At 39.6% G+C, this 15,951-nt stretch overlaps 1 protein-coding gene across 1 annotated transcript in view; it reads right to left on the bottom strand.

Annotated features, from left to right (window-relative positions):
* LOC132821863 (chloride channel protein 2-like) overlaps positions 1-15,951 on the bottom strand; it is a 605,050-nt gene that overhangs the window by 24,066 nt on the left and 565,033 nt on the right. Inside the window, exon 20 of the mRNA XM_060834763.1 lies at positions 227-265. Within this exon, the coding sequence (XP_060690746.1) occupies positions 227-265 (39 nt within the window). The remainder of the gene's footprint in view (positions 1-226; positions 266-15,951) is intronic.

Here is a 15,951-nt window from a genome sequence, read left to right on the forward strand (position 1 = left end):
ATTAAAAACTGACAGCAATTTAATATTACAGGCTACAATCTTCAGCCCGATCAGCTGAATTGCATGTGATACTTCCACGATCCTGCCGATGCAAATGTGTTGCGTCATTCCCAATAAATTCAACAGTCTAATTTATAATTGTAACCTGCTTTCTTATTCTTCAAGAGATGCTAGTGCAGGCACTTAAAGAAAATGAATTAGTTAGCAGCATTAACAGATGGCTCACCTCTGATGCAGTCATGTCATCTTCAATCTCATACTGATCCTGGACCAAAATAAGTAAATATTGATCAGTATTCATCAACTTCATAGGGTTAAAATACATGTAACCGTTTAAAAAACACATATGCATTTTTAAGAGGCACCCACCAATCTAAAACCTTTTAAAAAAACGTTTTGATGTAACAATAAAGTTAGAGAGTAACATATAACAGCTTGCCCATTAATTCCTATTTTTATGTAAATACCATGTGATGTTTTATTCACACATCCCAAAGTCTCTCTGTACAATTGAAATAAAGAACCTGGCAGCTCCTTTAGATCAGGGAGCACAAAGGTAATGATTTTTCCTTAGCGCTGAGACGAATCATTGACATTATGTTTCTGCAATGCTAATCCATTTGTTCTCGCAATATACCTAATATTCAGCACTTTAAAATATTCAAGGAATAAAAGGGAAAATTAAACATGGTATGGTAATAACATTGTGTTTCAGATATCTTGGCCACATCACACTGCTAAAGAGTATTTACTTGATGTGCTACCCAGATACAAACAAAGTCAACCCTTTTGTGTTGACAATCTGTGCAACAGAAATTCTTTGTTCCCATCTGTCGTCGCATGGAAATTTCAGTTGCCTCTAGGCCACCTGGACATGATCAAAGAACTATGGAGAATTAAGAATACACGAGTGATATACAAAAGACAAATGCAATATTATTGCATTACATAACAAATATTGATTTAAACCTTATGCTGGATTTTGTTTGCTGAAGCTAACTACTATTCCAATCATATTGAGATATTACTATAGAACTGCAATATTCATATGAGTGAGGTCCTTTTTGCTACATGAACACAATGAACAAACATAAAGTGATCAAATTACCAACAAGATGCTGCATATTGCCAAAATGCCTCCATATCAATTCAAATTATTCACCCTTATTGAAATGAATTGATTATTTGGGGAGTTCATAGTTTTTATAAGACCATGAGAAATAGGAACAGAGTAGGCTGTTCAGACCTTCGAGCCTGTCCTACCATTCAATAGGATCACAGCTGATCTGACATTTCTCGCATCTCCTTCCCTGAGTTTTCCTCATAATCCTGGATTCGCCTAGTGATCAAGAATTAATTCTGCCCTAAATATACACAGGGACTCTTGTCTCCACCGCTCTCTGCAGCACGGAGTTCCAAAGCCTCTCAACCTTCTGAGGGAAGAAATTCTTCCTCATTTTATTATTCATTAATAGTGCAATACTAATAAGGTTGGACAACAAATAGCACAACAGGAACAAGTTTTGTAGATTGGAAGAGTCAGGTACAACATTTGCGCACATTCCTTAGTCATAACTATTCCTTATGATGACCGTGACAACATTTAAAAGATAGTGCCTGAAACATAATGTGATACCTACATTTATTACTTTTATTTGGTAAGGGCTTGGTTAGCTCAGTTGGCTGGAAGGCTAGTCTAAGATGCACAGTGATGCCAACAAGATGGATTCAATTTCTGCACTGGCTGAGGTCATCATGGTGGTCTCACCTCTCAACCTGACCCCTCACCTGAAGGGTGATGACTCTCAGGTTAAACCCAACACTCATCAGCTCTACTGAGCACATGCCCTACGGTCCTCTGGGATTATAGCACCTTTACCTTTCCTTTCAATTAGTTACATAATATTTAGTTGTCTCACTAGTCACCTGCTTGCCTTATTGTCCTTCTGTAACAAAGAGTTTTTAAAACGTTCCTCTGAATAAGACCATCAAAATTTTTATCCTAAGAAACCTCAGATGAAAGTTGATGAAATGTGGGAAAGGCTGCATATTAGCATCACCTAATTTGTTTGTAGATTCCAAGCAATATTTTACTTATACCTCGTGCCCCTCGATGAGGGACATTGGGCAGTAAGACCCTGCCACCAATCCTGTCACATTGGTATCTCTTTTGCTCCAGTTCAGGTGGTGCCCTGTGCTTGCAGGCCCTCCTTTAACACACTTTGCGAGGTCTTATCTCATCCCCATCTCCTTTTTCAATCTGGTGCTAGTTACAGTCATCTTTCTGTCAGAATATCCTGCAAGTAGCACTTAATTGTCAGTGATGCTGTCTTTCCAAGTGACATCTGGAATTTAACGGAGATTGTGCTAGTAAGACATCTAACCTCTGTGACATCTTTGCTGTTCTCTTCTGTGTCTCATTGGCACAGATTATGTTGGTACTCCCACAGACATATAATGTGGTAACTTGATGAGTGTGGGTGATAGTGTGCAATGCCCACATGGTGTAGAGTAGTTTGTACACCATGCTGCTGTGTTGATTCTTGTGTGGACAGTGATCTCTACATCACCATTCCTGAGATGTTGCTGCCTAGATGGGAAAGTGGTTAACAGCCTTGATGTTGTGTTGCCTGATGTTAATAAAACAGCCTTGTTGCCACCAATTATTATTGTCTTGGTCTTCTGGCAGTTGTTGCAAAGACCAACTGCTACTCTCAAAGACTGATGATCTGGTACATGAATCTTCAGCCAGGAAGGCAATGCCCAAAGACCTGCATTATCTGGGACTGTCAAATCAATGGTGATGCCAGGGTTGGCAAAGTCTGCACCTATTATCACTTTCTTCGTGATAAAATCAATAACTATCTGGAAAAGGAATAAGTAGGGTACTCAACATTGCTGTTCTCCTGCAATGATAATGAAGAAGTCTGCGACTAGCATGCTGATCTTGATGCAACAGTTGAAGTCGTAATATAAGGCTTTGAAGAGATAAACAATAACTACAACTAGAATTAATCCCATTACATAATCATTTGTTAAGATTGTTTGGACATTTTTGGTTTAGCTGAAGCTCCGGACTTCACTGATGAGGCATCCAATTGCATCATCCCATGTGTCCCCACAAATCACATGCAGCCCTGAGTTAAAACTATATCATGGCTTTTTCACCTGCATTGGGACAATGGCCTGGACTCCTTCCCTAACTTCACAAGGACTACATCAAGAAGGCAGCTCACCAACACATTGTCCAGAGCAATGAGGGATGGTCAATAAGTGCTGGCCATGTTATCAATGTCCAGAGAGCAATAATATTGCATGAAACTGTAACGACTCATCCAAAAGGGATTGTTGGTCAACTCCACAGCAGGTCAACTGCAGCAATTCAAGAAGGTACCTCACCACCACCTTCTCAAGGAATGGGCAATAAATGCTGGCCAGCCAGTGATGCCCACATCTCACAAATTAAAAATATGTTTTTAGAATCTCTGAGATGTAATAATGAGCAACATGACTTTTGAATGAGTCATTAGAGTTTTATGTTGTATTACAGAGCCAATCAAGTGGACTGTTTTGTCCTGGATGATGTCAAGCTTCTGAGTACTATTGGAGCTGTACCCATCCAGGCAAGTGGTGAGTTTTCTGAACTGTAAGTAGAGAAAGTTTAACTATGAAAAGAGGATTTTGAGAGCTGATTTTAAAGAGGTTTCCAAGATAGCAAACACCATAGGAAATGTATATATTGAGAACATCATTTAAACTAAATTCACAGTTAGGACAAAAGAACACAGTAAGACAATTCAGTCAATCGAATATGGTAGCCATTTGATCGTGACGCCATTTTAAATTATTAAAATATAAATCTAGTACTGATAGCAGGGAATTCTTTACATGAAGAATGAGGTAACGAAGTAACAATTTGAAAAAGATTGATAAAGTGCAATTTAAAGTTCTGGAATCATGTCAGAAACAATTAAATGCTACAATGGGAAGGTAGTCCATTCAAGAATGGGATGGGTCTACCAAGGTGGATGAGCTACATGGGTAGTCGAAATACTTAATCATTTGTATAACCTTATGATCTTTGCCACCAAATAGATAAAACTACCTTGGAAGATGTTTTTGCTAATAATGTGAGACTCTCGGAGCTATTTCGTCTGTGCAATTAGAAATGAACGCTACAAGGTACTGTTATCATGTCAGCATCAAATTAAAGTTTAAGTGGATTATATGGCAGTTTTTATAAACCTTCAGGGTTTCAGTAGGAGGTTAGTTCACAACTTTGATTTTAATTTAGAGTGGCTCTAACTACACAATTGCCCACAGCTCTAAAATCTAATCTTTTATAGACAACCTGGTTCATCAGTGAGCACACTGTTGGGAAATCTGTTACAGAGTCTATGAAATCCAACACTGAATATTCTGAAAAAAAAATGTCAGAACACAATCTAAAGTGAAAATTCTTTGGGAATATCATGTTTTTAATATCAATTTTCAAACTTTATTTTGAAGTTCCAAAATTCAGATATTTAATAAACATTTTGAGACATTACTGCATTAAGAATCAGAACTCTGGTTTGGAAGTTGTTCGTCAGACTTTTTGGGCTGTCTGAAGCTGTATGTAATCTATCCAAAGTGGTGAACAACAAAGTCTGTTACAGGAAGAGGAGGCTGTGCAAATATCCCATTCTCAATTATTTAGAGCCCAGTACATCCTCCCCACAAGCAGCAGCAGAATTTCAATGCAGTCAATTACTGCACTATTAATCTACTCCCAATCAAAGTGATAGAAGTGGTCATCGATAGTAGTATCATGCAGCATTTAGAAAGCAATAATCTGGTCTCTAATGCTCAGTTGGGTTCTGCCAGGGTCACTCTGCTCCTGGCTCCATTACAGCCTTGGTCCAAACATGGTCAAAAGAGCTGAATTCCACAGGTAAGCTCAGAATGATTGTCTTTAATATCACAGGCAGCTTTTGACCAAATGTGGCATCAAGAAACTCGAGTAAAACTTAATTCATTGGAAATCAGGAGGAAAATTCCTGGCTCTTTCGAGTCTTACCTAGCACAAAGGAAGCTGATTATGATTGTGGGAGGTCAAACGTCTGAGCACAGGACACTACCGTTGAGGTTCCTCAGTGGAGTGTCCTATGCACAACCACCAGCTGTTCAGCGGCTTCATCAATGGCCTTCCTTCCATCATGAGGTTATAAGTGGGAATGTTCGCTAATAATTGCACAATGCTCAGTACAACTTGTGCCCAGTAACATTTGCAATAACCAAGTGTCAGGCAATGGCCATCTCTAATGACAGAATCTAACAACTGCCCTTATTCAATGGCATTATTATCACTCAATCCCCTACGATCAACCTCATTGACCAGAAACTGAAGTGGACCCATTACATGACCACTGTAACTAAAAGATCTGACTGCAGGCTAGAAATTCTGTGGCAAGAGACTCTTCTCCTATCTCCTCAAAGACTGTCTGCAATCTACAAGCCAAATCAGAAATGAGATGGAATACTCTATATTTGACCGGATCAGTGCATCCCCAGAAACACACAAAAAGCTCAGCACTATTCAGAACAAAGCAGCTCACTTGATAGGCACCCTGTTACTTTCAACATTCACTATCCATGACCGGCACACAGAAGGAGCAAAATGTATATCTACCAAATTCATTGTTGTAACTCACCAAATCTACTTCAACAGCACTTTCTAAACCGGTGTGTCCTCTACTATCGCGAAGGACAAAGACAAATATTATGAGAAAAGCAACACTTGCAGGTTCCCCTTCAATTCACACATCATCCTGATATGGAACTATATTGTTGCTCTTTCACTGTTGCTCGGCCAAAGTCCTGGAACACTGTATTCCTAACAGCACTCTGGATATTGCCATACCCGAAGGATTGTAGTGGTTCAATAAGGTAGCTTACCACCATCTTCTCTTGGGCAATTAGGGAGAGGCCATAAATGGTGATCCAGCCAGTGATGCTCAAGACCATGAACAAATAAAACAAAAATACACGAGCAAACACCTTACAGCCATACAGCATGGAAACAGAGATTTCGGTCTAACCAGTCCATGCTGAGCTGAATCCCAAACTAAACTAATTCCACCTGCCTGCTCTTGGCCCACATCCCTCCAAACCTTTCCTGTTCTTATCCAAATGTCTTTTAGACTTTATAATTGTGCCAGCATCCACCACTCCCTCTGGAAGTTCATTCCATGCATGGACCACTCTCTGTGAAAAAAATTGTCCCCAGGTCTTTGTTAAATCTCTCCCCCCTCACCTTAAAAATGTGCCCCCTTTTCTTGAAAGGCCCATCTTAGTGGGGAGACAACTACCATTAACTCTCTCTGTACCCCTCATTATTTTATACTTTTTTATCGGGTCGCCACTCAACCTCCTGCACTCAAATTAAAACGACTTAGCCTATCCAGCCTTTCTTTATACTTCAAAGCTTCCATACCAGCAATATCTTAATAAATCTCTTCTGAACCCTTTCCAGCTTAATAATATCCTTCCTATAACTGGCAACCAGAACTGGCACAGTATTCCAGAAAAAAAACCACGTTAATGTTCTGTATAATCTCAACATGACTTCCCAACTCCTATAATCAAAGGATTGAGCAATGAAGACAAATGTACCAATGTCTTCTTAACCACCCTATCTAAACTTCAAAGAATTATGTACCTGAACTCCCATGGCCCTCTGATCAACAACACTATCCAAGGCCCTAATATTAACTTGCTTGTTGTACCAAAATGCAATACTTTGCATTGTGCAAAGATACGGTTAGTTAGTGATCTTATAATAAAGTACAACTAAAGTACCCGCTGGGGAATAGTATTCAAAATGATACAATTTCATAGAGTATGAGACCAATGTAGTTGAGGCCAAAACTGTCGTCTTATGTTCAAAGAAAACCAATTATTTTAGTAAGAAGAATAAGTTGGACAAAGTAGATAAGGTTGGTTAAAATGTATGACAGCATAAAAAGGACATTAAAAAACTCTATTCTCAACAACCGAGCATTGCATTAGGAAATAAACACCTTCAAAAGAAAAAAAATCCTCAAATTGGAGCCCCTGAAAAGTGTTGAGGATGTTTAAAACAAGAGACATAAAACATTACCAAAAAGATTATTGAAGATGATATTCCCACAGGAAACTCAATACAGCAGCACTGTAGCTACATGAAGACTTCCGCAAAGTCATGCGTTCACAGGGAATTAGAGGAATTAAAACCTTAACTTCTGGTATCTCTTGAATTTTTCGTAATTAATCTAGCTATAAAGACATGGACTGAATCTTATGGGTTTTTCACTAAGTGCCAGTTGTGTTGAGCTTCTCGGAGGCTTTATCTTCACAAAGCCTAGTGAATTTTCTTCCTGTAAGTTATCAAATGTGCCTTTGTTAAATGCCTGTCCACCTCAAGGTGCCCACTTGTCTGATTCTAGCCTCATTCTATCATGTGCCATACTCAGAATGACTCACGATTGTTAGGATATCCAGAATAGAATGGCTTCTCTGCTCTGGTGTTTTATTTAAAAGGCTATTGTTCACTATGACCAACACTTAATGCCCAAGTTGTCCTGTTTGCTTCCAGACATTTGGCCAGGGCAAGGTAGGTGCAAGGCTTTCCAGCAGAGACCTGGATGTCCTGATGGACAGGGCAGTGCAGAGGTAGGCTCCCAGGACCAGAAGAGGCGGCCACAACACTACATTGTATCATCCTGGTCCTAGATTGCCACTTGAGTCAGCACAGTCTCAGTCACCTGGAGGAATGCACAGCAATGTAGGAAGACTATCACTTTCTCCAATCCACGTAAGTACCATCATCTTCTCTCAGAATCCTCACACTCACTATATCTCTGCTACTGCATCAACGTGCCCCCCCACACCCAAAACTCATGCTGTACCATTCACTAACACCTACAAAGTGCTCCCTCACTTGTTCTCACCCACCCTAACACCCAGCCATCCAAATCCGATATGCCTTCTGTACTGCTTACTCATTCACTTGGGACACTTCCTCACCTGCACCAAACCTAACAACCATGTTACCCACTTTCAACTCCATCATTATTTGCCTCTCTCTCTTTCTGGGAAGAAAACAGTGCGTAACAAGGCAGAAAGAGTAAAGATGGTGTGTACTGCCTGATATTCAACCATTATAAGGAAAGAATGCTGACTCTTGACTGCTCTGAACAACTGACCAACTATGTCCAAACACCTGGACTGGTATTGTGCTGGGAGCCCCTGACCAAAAACTATCCCCTTTGACTTGATTAAGGACTCCTGACAACCGTGACATTTATGCTAAAGAGATGCAACAGTACTCAACTCAGATATCCCTGGTTCAGGGATAAGGCACAAAAATGCAAAGCAAGGTAGGACTTCTATGAGTGTCCACGTAGGCTTGGAGTTGGTGAGCGCTATGATCAGAAGCAAAAAGCCCAGACGAGCAGTCTGGTCCAGTGTGTGAGCTGGGTGCATTTCCTTGAGCACGTACTGTCCCTACTGCAGCATTACAATAATAGTTGACATTGCACCCTGATGTGCAACACTGAAGAATAGAAACATACTGTAAGTGAATCAAAGACTTGTGTTCTTAGCAGCTTGTACACGTCAAGGTAGTAATGTTTAGGAATGTGTGTGTGGATGGTGCCCATTGAGCGCATCCTGAGATGTTGATGCCTAGTGTCAACCTGGAGATGCTTTGCAACAAGCTACTTGATCTGACTTGCAGGCTGGGAATTCAGTGTCTAGTTTGCTTGCAGCAGATGATAGGGTAGAAGGTTGTGTAATAATGAGGCAAGATTTGCAGTTATTAATGTCATTAATAGTCGATAACAGCACCTTCCCCCCCCCCCGCCGCCCACCCTTAATAGATAACGCACCATTACCTGGAGAGAATCTTGTCATAACAACTGGAATTAGTTAATAAATGCAACAAGTTGCTTCTGAGGTCAAAAAAATGCCTTACTGGACTTTAACATGATTTACTAGATTTTACACCATTGCCCACATTGTTCAGACCCCTTGAAAATTCAGCCCCTAATTGTCCTTGTACTTTGAAGGCAGCCAGAATGCCACCTTGTGTAGTTATTATTCACAGATAGTGGAAGATGACACGTACACTTAAACCTTGTCACAAAATCCTTTTCCATAACAAACCACTTAAAATCTCAACAGCCAAGAAAAAAGTCAGTCACCATATAGCCCATAAAAGACACATGTTTCCACACACTAGATTCATGAGTAAATAACAGGAGATATTTTCTTCTTCCCCGCACTTAGGAAATTATGTTCTCAAGCCAGATAGAAGAAACTGCGATGGAGACCCATTGTGCTTGGTGAACATTCCGGCTGCATTGTCCTGGGATTTTTTGGAGCTCTCTAGTGGATGCAGTTGGGTCTGCTTTTGTGGTAGATACAGATCCTGTATCCCTATTGAAACAAAGTGACAAGCAATGATGCTGGACTTCTTCTCAAGTTTCCTCTTTCTGTACTTATGGAATGTGAATGGACACCTTAAGACCGATAGGCAAAAGTGAGGACTGCAGATGCTGGAAACCAGAGTTTAGATCAGGGCAGTGCTGGAAAAGCACGGCAGGTCAGGCAGCATATGAGGAGCAGGAAAATCGACATTTCAGGCAAAAGCCCTTGATCAGGAATAGAGCTATTGAAGGGCTTTTGCCCGAACCGTCGATTTTCCTGCTCCTCAGATGCTGCCTGACCTGCTGTGCTTTTCCAGCACCACTTTGATCTAAACCTTAAGACTGATACCAACCTATAACCATCCCTTGCAGAAAGGTGGGATCTGCTGATGTCTCGGTGACAAGTTGAAGATGACTCATATGAACTATTGTGTTTGGTAGATTCTTCCTGCAAAGGATGATTGAAATTCCACAGTAGGGGCTGCCAGAAGCCTTATGCATAACCAAGTGCTTATCCACAGAATGAAGGTAAGTAGCAGAATCTTTCCAGCCTCTGAACAATAAGAATGTTGGAAAATCAGGTGAGATCGGCAGTCTTAACAGAGAAGGCAAAAATGAACTAGCTTGCTGGGCAAATGGAGCTCGAGATGTGTAGTCACTTTCAGCTCCTCCAGCCCGCAATCCTGCTTCAAAGGAGATAATTCTAACTTTTGGAACTCAGACAGGTATCCGCAGTAATATCTTAAAAGTCCTGGGAAGTGTGACCAAAGATGGTAATGTGTTTTTCAAATCAAACTAGATGGTCTGTCAATGAAAGAAATGTTTTCTTAAAATTCTCCTGCTGACATTTTCAGAAAATCTTTCATTTTCATAAAGAGGAAAATTAAACAAGAAACTTCAATCCATGACATTTAAACAAATTTTAGCCATCTTCAAGAGTGTTTTGATCTATTCCATGAATTTATTATTACCACACTTTGTGGGACAGCCAAAATGGTATCTGTTTGAAATGATCATTAAGTTCAAATGAGGTTGGGTTTCTTGTCTGCATGGATCATGCACCAGCCCCTTCCGCTCTGCTGACAAAAAAAAAATTGACTTGTTGGAAATTAAATTTGGATTCTATCTGTAATTTTAAAGCTTTGACTCTGTGAATATTCAGCCCCATGAATGCTTGTCTAATGAGTAATGGTCGAGAGAGTGGTGCTGGCAAAACACAGCAGGTCTAGCAGCATCCAAGGAGTAGGAGAATCGGCTTATGCCCGAAACATCGATTCTCCTCCTCCTTGGATGCTGCCTGACCTGCTGTGCTTTTCCAACACCACACTCTCAACTCTGACCTCCAGCATCTGCAGTCCTCAGTTTCTACTTATGAATAACGGTATCTAAATCTACATCATATTACTTATTTTGGAGATTCTTCCTTTGCGTATAATTTAAGAGCAGATGCTGTGTTACGCAAAGGAAATTTGTGGATGATTTAAATAATATAGCTATCAGCAGTCTCCTGGACATTTCATTCATCTCACTACATTCCATGTTTAAAATGTAATTAAACTTCTCTTAAGATTAGCAAACTAATTTGTTGAGCAAACCGAGTTCGAAATGTGTAGCCACTATCACTTACTTAACTCACTCTATTTGTACTAACATGTTTCATGCCCTTCAAACTGAGCGTGTTAATGGAAAGCTACAGCATGCAGTTTGGAGTCAAATTGAATATTTCCACTAGCTCCTCACGTTGTGCTGCACACACATTTCAGACTATCACAGAATCTGGACATGCAACTCAAAGGGTTTTTTTCAGCAATGACATAGTGGTTTGTTTTCTACATTTGAAGGAAGATATAAAAACAAGGTGGCTTTGATGATTGGAAGCATGCATGAGAAATAAGAAAGATGATGGAAATTTGACATATTAAATTTGCTTCTTCCCCAGATTATCTTACTTTGCAGGGCCAAAATTATTTTAATTCTTGTGGAAATGTGTATGGAGTCTCACACTAATATCACAAAGAGTATCCGAGTAAAGACCAAGGCAGCTTTCTTACCTTAAAAATGAGCTTGTTCAACTTTACCTGTATTCCATGATAAAGCATTTGCTCAGTTCAAACAACTAAGTGATCAACATGTTATAGGAGATATTTGAGCATCTTGCTTCCAGATAAAGCAACTATGACAAATGAAACCATTCAATTTATTAAATCCATGCCAACAGGCCACAAAGTATCCATTCTATTGTTCTATCCCTTTTGACCTGTAAGCTTATTTCTCTCAAGTACCAATCAGATTTTGTTTTGAAACCATTAATCATCTCCAATTCTACAAACCTCCTAAGCAGTGAGCTCCAAAGTATTAATTTGTTCCTTAATTACCCCTGCATCTCTTAACAAAGAACCTTAAATTTGTGTCCCTTTGTCCTTATTCTTTCAGCTAATAGAAGTTCTTCTTTGTCATCTCTCTTTTTTTTAGATATTTTTATTAGAAATTTAACATTTTTGCAAGTTTATAAAAATAATCAAAACTCTCTAATACAAACATTGATGTACAATTAAATCAAATATACAATAGTCAAAATTTAACAAAGGAAAGAAAAAAAAACAAAAACCAAACTAAATTAAAAAAAACCAAAACTCAACATTCTACTAATCTAACCTATAACTAACCAGAGTGTATACTTAAGTCTCTTACATGCTCGGAATGTATTAACATCAAATGTAATAAAACCCATATTCGTGCGGGATTCCTCTCCTAAGGGGCCCCGGAGCAGCCAGGTTTGTAGTCCTCACTAAATAAAGGCCCTTGTTAGGATGGCCGAAATTGTCATCTCTCTTTATTAAATCTGTTATAATCTTGTATATCCTTATCAAATCTCTCTTCAATTTCCTTTGTGCAAAAAACAATTCCAGCTTCTCTGATCTCACCTTGTAAATAAAACCCTTTATCCCTAGAACGACTTAGTCAACTTCCTGTGTACCCTCTCAAGTAACATCATATCCTTCTTAAAGTATGGTGACCAGACTGTATACATATTTTAGTTGTTCACTAACCAGAATTTAATTCTGATTCAGCCTAACTTCTCTGCTTTTGCACTCACTACCTGTACTTATGAAGTCCAAGATTCCCCATATGTTATGCTAATTGCATATTGTCCATTCACATGCTGTGGCTGACCCGCTGTCACTGATTTCCTCCAAGGCCTGTAATGTGGCAATGAAAATCTTAATGACAATTTTAAACATACTTTTGACATCAACAAAGTATGTGGTAGTTAAAACTGCAGCAACATGCTTGACCCCATAATTATAATAAATTATTTTTGGCCACAACTTTTCCCCTTAATGAGGTGTGTACAGACAAGGCAGCACCTCATTCATACTCATATGTCAAGTCTGATGATATAAATCAAAGCCTATTGGCTGGTCAAGGAAAGTTTTCACCAAATTGATCCATAGCCAGAAAAAGATCCACATAAATGATCGATATATAGTTGTGCACCAAGCACAGAAGGTGCACTCCTCTTGATTCTCCAAATAAACTTTAGTCTCTCCTGCTCCAGGTTTTCCTTCCTCTTCTTTGAACTGTCCTGGACCTTGTCCTCTCTCCCACCTCCCCTTCATTCTTTTCAAGCTGGTCAGAAACTATGACCTTGGTTTTTTGACAGTGCTCCACTGCGTGACTTTATTCTCCCACCTGCGAGTCATCTAATTACCTTACCATTGTGCTGAGCTTCAGATTGGAACTTTGTTTGCAAAATTAAAATAAAGCCTGGATACTAATATTGTCAGGCCCCCTTGCTAGTGTGGTCTTGTGAGTTCATCCTGGTTTTGCACCAATACCAGGTGAAAATCCTGTTCTGTTCAACACCAAGCTTTTTCGATGGAGCTATTTCTAGCCCCGTTTCATTAACCTACATTCTCGGCCTCGCTGTTACAATTGAAATTCCCAGAGCTCCTTCATTACAAAAACTGCTTCCAAAGACATTAATTTCTCGTGTCAACATTTCTATTTCTCACAACAGCATTTAACTTATTAGAAAGGTGAAACCCATTCAAGATAGAAGAACATCTTCTCTATCTAGGGAACCTTGTCTGTACCTGAGGACTACAACATTTCAGCTTTATCCTATTTCTTTTGCGTGCTTGCTGCAGCTACAATGGCCTTGCTGTTAGGAGTCCCCAGCACATGCAGGAAGTGGGATCAGTAAACCCACACGGAGCCAGATTGAATTCAGTCCTGCTGTCTTACTGATGGCGGGTTTGCATGTGGAGTGTTTTCCCAGCCCAAGAAGGTTCAACTGTAGATCATTTTACAGTCTCTGTGCAATTCTGCTATGGTAAGGTGACCATTGCCACCTTATTCTTTTTCCTAATGGTGAGCTGATTCCTGTAACATGGGGAGAAGGTGGCACAGTCTGAGTGGAGGGGTGGGGTATTCATGATGCAAAGTAGGTACGTGGGCAGGAAAAGCAACACTCCACCTCAATCTCCAAGCTATTTCCTCAAGTCAACTGGCACTCCCCAGCCTGCACTTTAGAATGGAAACCTTGGCCCTGGAGCCACTTTATCCCCAAGTTGAAGATGAAAATCAAGCTTAAACTGGTAATAAAGACAACAATATCATCATTTGCTTTTATATCATCATTTTAAAAACTATTCATTCAGAATCCATGTCCACATTTTGTACTTATATATGGGAGTCAGTTCGCTCAGTGGGCTGGATGGCTGGTTTGCAATGCAGAGTGATAGCAGCAGCACAAGTTTAAGTCCTATACCAGCTAAGGTCACCATGATGGTCCTGTCTTGCCCCTCACCTGAAGCATGGTGATCCAGAGGTTAAATTCACCTTGAGTCATCTCTCTTGAATGAGAGTGCAGCACTATAGCAACTTTACACATATACTCTTATGGTCGCTAATAGGCCCCATTCTTTCCTTGGTTATCATCTTTTCTCTACATACTTACAAAAAGTTATGCAGTTTTAAAACATCCTTGGATTTACCTTGATTTTACAATATCTTTTTTTCATTTCTCTTTTTGATTTTTTAATTTTCTTTTTAATTTCACTCCACTTTACAATTCTTGATTTTCAGCAGTATTGATGTGTTTGCTATCTGAAAAAAATCACCTGTTCCTTATCAAATCTTGTATGCTCCTTCACATCAGGGGATTTACATGGGAGTGGAAATGGTGTCTAAATTTTTGAGTCGCACTCTTTTTCTGCACATCATCCTATTTGTTCCAGGATTCATCACATTGAAGAATATGGTTTTGGCATTAATCTACTTTCAAGTAGGTGCTTACAATCAATTTTACCTGATCACATTCTCAGTAAAATTGGCCTTTTCCCTATTTCAAACTTCTACTCTTAGTCTATCTTCAAATCTGCTCCATAACTGCATTAAATCATGGTCACTCTACCATCAAAATGCTCTCTTATTAATAGCCCCTCCACTTCTCAGTTTTGTTCCTTAAAACAACATGCAGAACCCTCCTTTTCTTGTTGGGTTTGCTAGACTCTGGTTAAAAAAGGTTTCTCAGAATGTGCATTTTAAAAACTCCATGTACCTTGTGCTATCTGATTAGCTCCCAGTTATTAGGGTGGTGAGGAGGTCCTACCAGGATGGTCCTTTGATTTTCTGATCTTCTCAGCAATTTGCTATTCCTGTGCTCTTTCAAAACTCTCTGTTTGTTTCAGGATATACAGTAAACAGCCAGCAGTATGATTGTCTTTTTTTTTGTTGTACAGGACAACTCATACGGCCTCATTTGAAGCCCTTCCCAGTGAATCAACTCTCCTCACACATGGTTCGAGCCCCTTCATTTTCCAATCCCTTGCTTATCCTGTTGGAAAACTCTATAACCAGGTATGCTGAGTTGCCATTCCTACCCCTCTTTGTGGCATGATTCAGTAAAAGCTAGAATACTGTGATTGTAAAAGATGGTTGCTCTTCATTCTGAAGTAAGAAAATCCCCGTATTAAGGTCTTAGGGAATAATGATTAGTTGATCACCATGATATGTGTTTCCTCTCTCAGGTTCCAAATTGATTAACTTGAATTTTAATTAAATCCAAAACAACAAGTTAATCCAGCTAAACTGAACTTCAACAATAATTAAGTTAGTTTTGCTTCAAAATAATAATAATCCTCAGGCACATGGAGCTTTTGGAAAGGCAGAAAGGTAATTGATTGGGTAGGAGGCAGATACTCGGTTTTTTTTCCAGGTGGTTGGCTTTCCTATTGGGGACTTATTTTTAATTTGTTAGGATGTCCTGAATACCCATCAGGACCCAGGTTTCTGGAACCACATTCATGGATGCGATCATACAATCCACAAACTAGAAGCAGGTGTGATCACAAAGCCAGCTAAAGATATGAGGTATATACCTGACAGGGTGAACAGGTTGCTTCAAGCTCCAGTGACAATAAGCTTCTTCACAAATTTGGCACCTTCAGAACCAAGGCAGGTTTTTGCACAAACACTTACTGTATTAGGGCTAAGC

This window comes from Hemiscyllium ocellatum, chromosome 13 (genome assembly GCF_020745735.1).
Source record: "Hemiscyllium ocellatum isolate sHemOce1 chromosome 13, sHemOce1.pat.X.cur, whole genome shotgun sequence".
In the NCBI taxonomy this organism is placed as follows: domain Eukaryota; kingdom Metazoa; phylum Chordata; class Chondrichthyes; order Orectolobiformes; family Hemiscylliidae; genus Hemiscyllium; species Hemiscyllium ocellatum.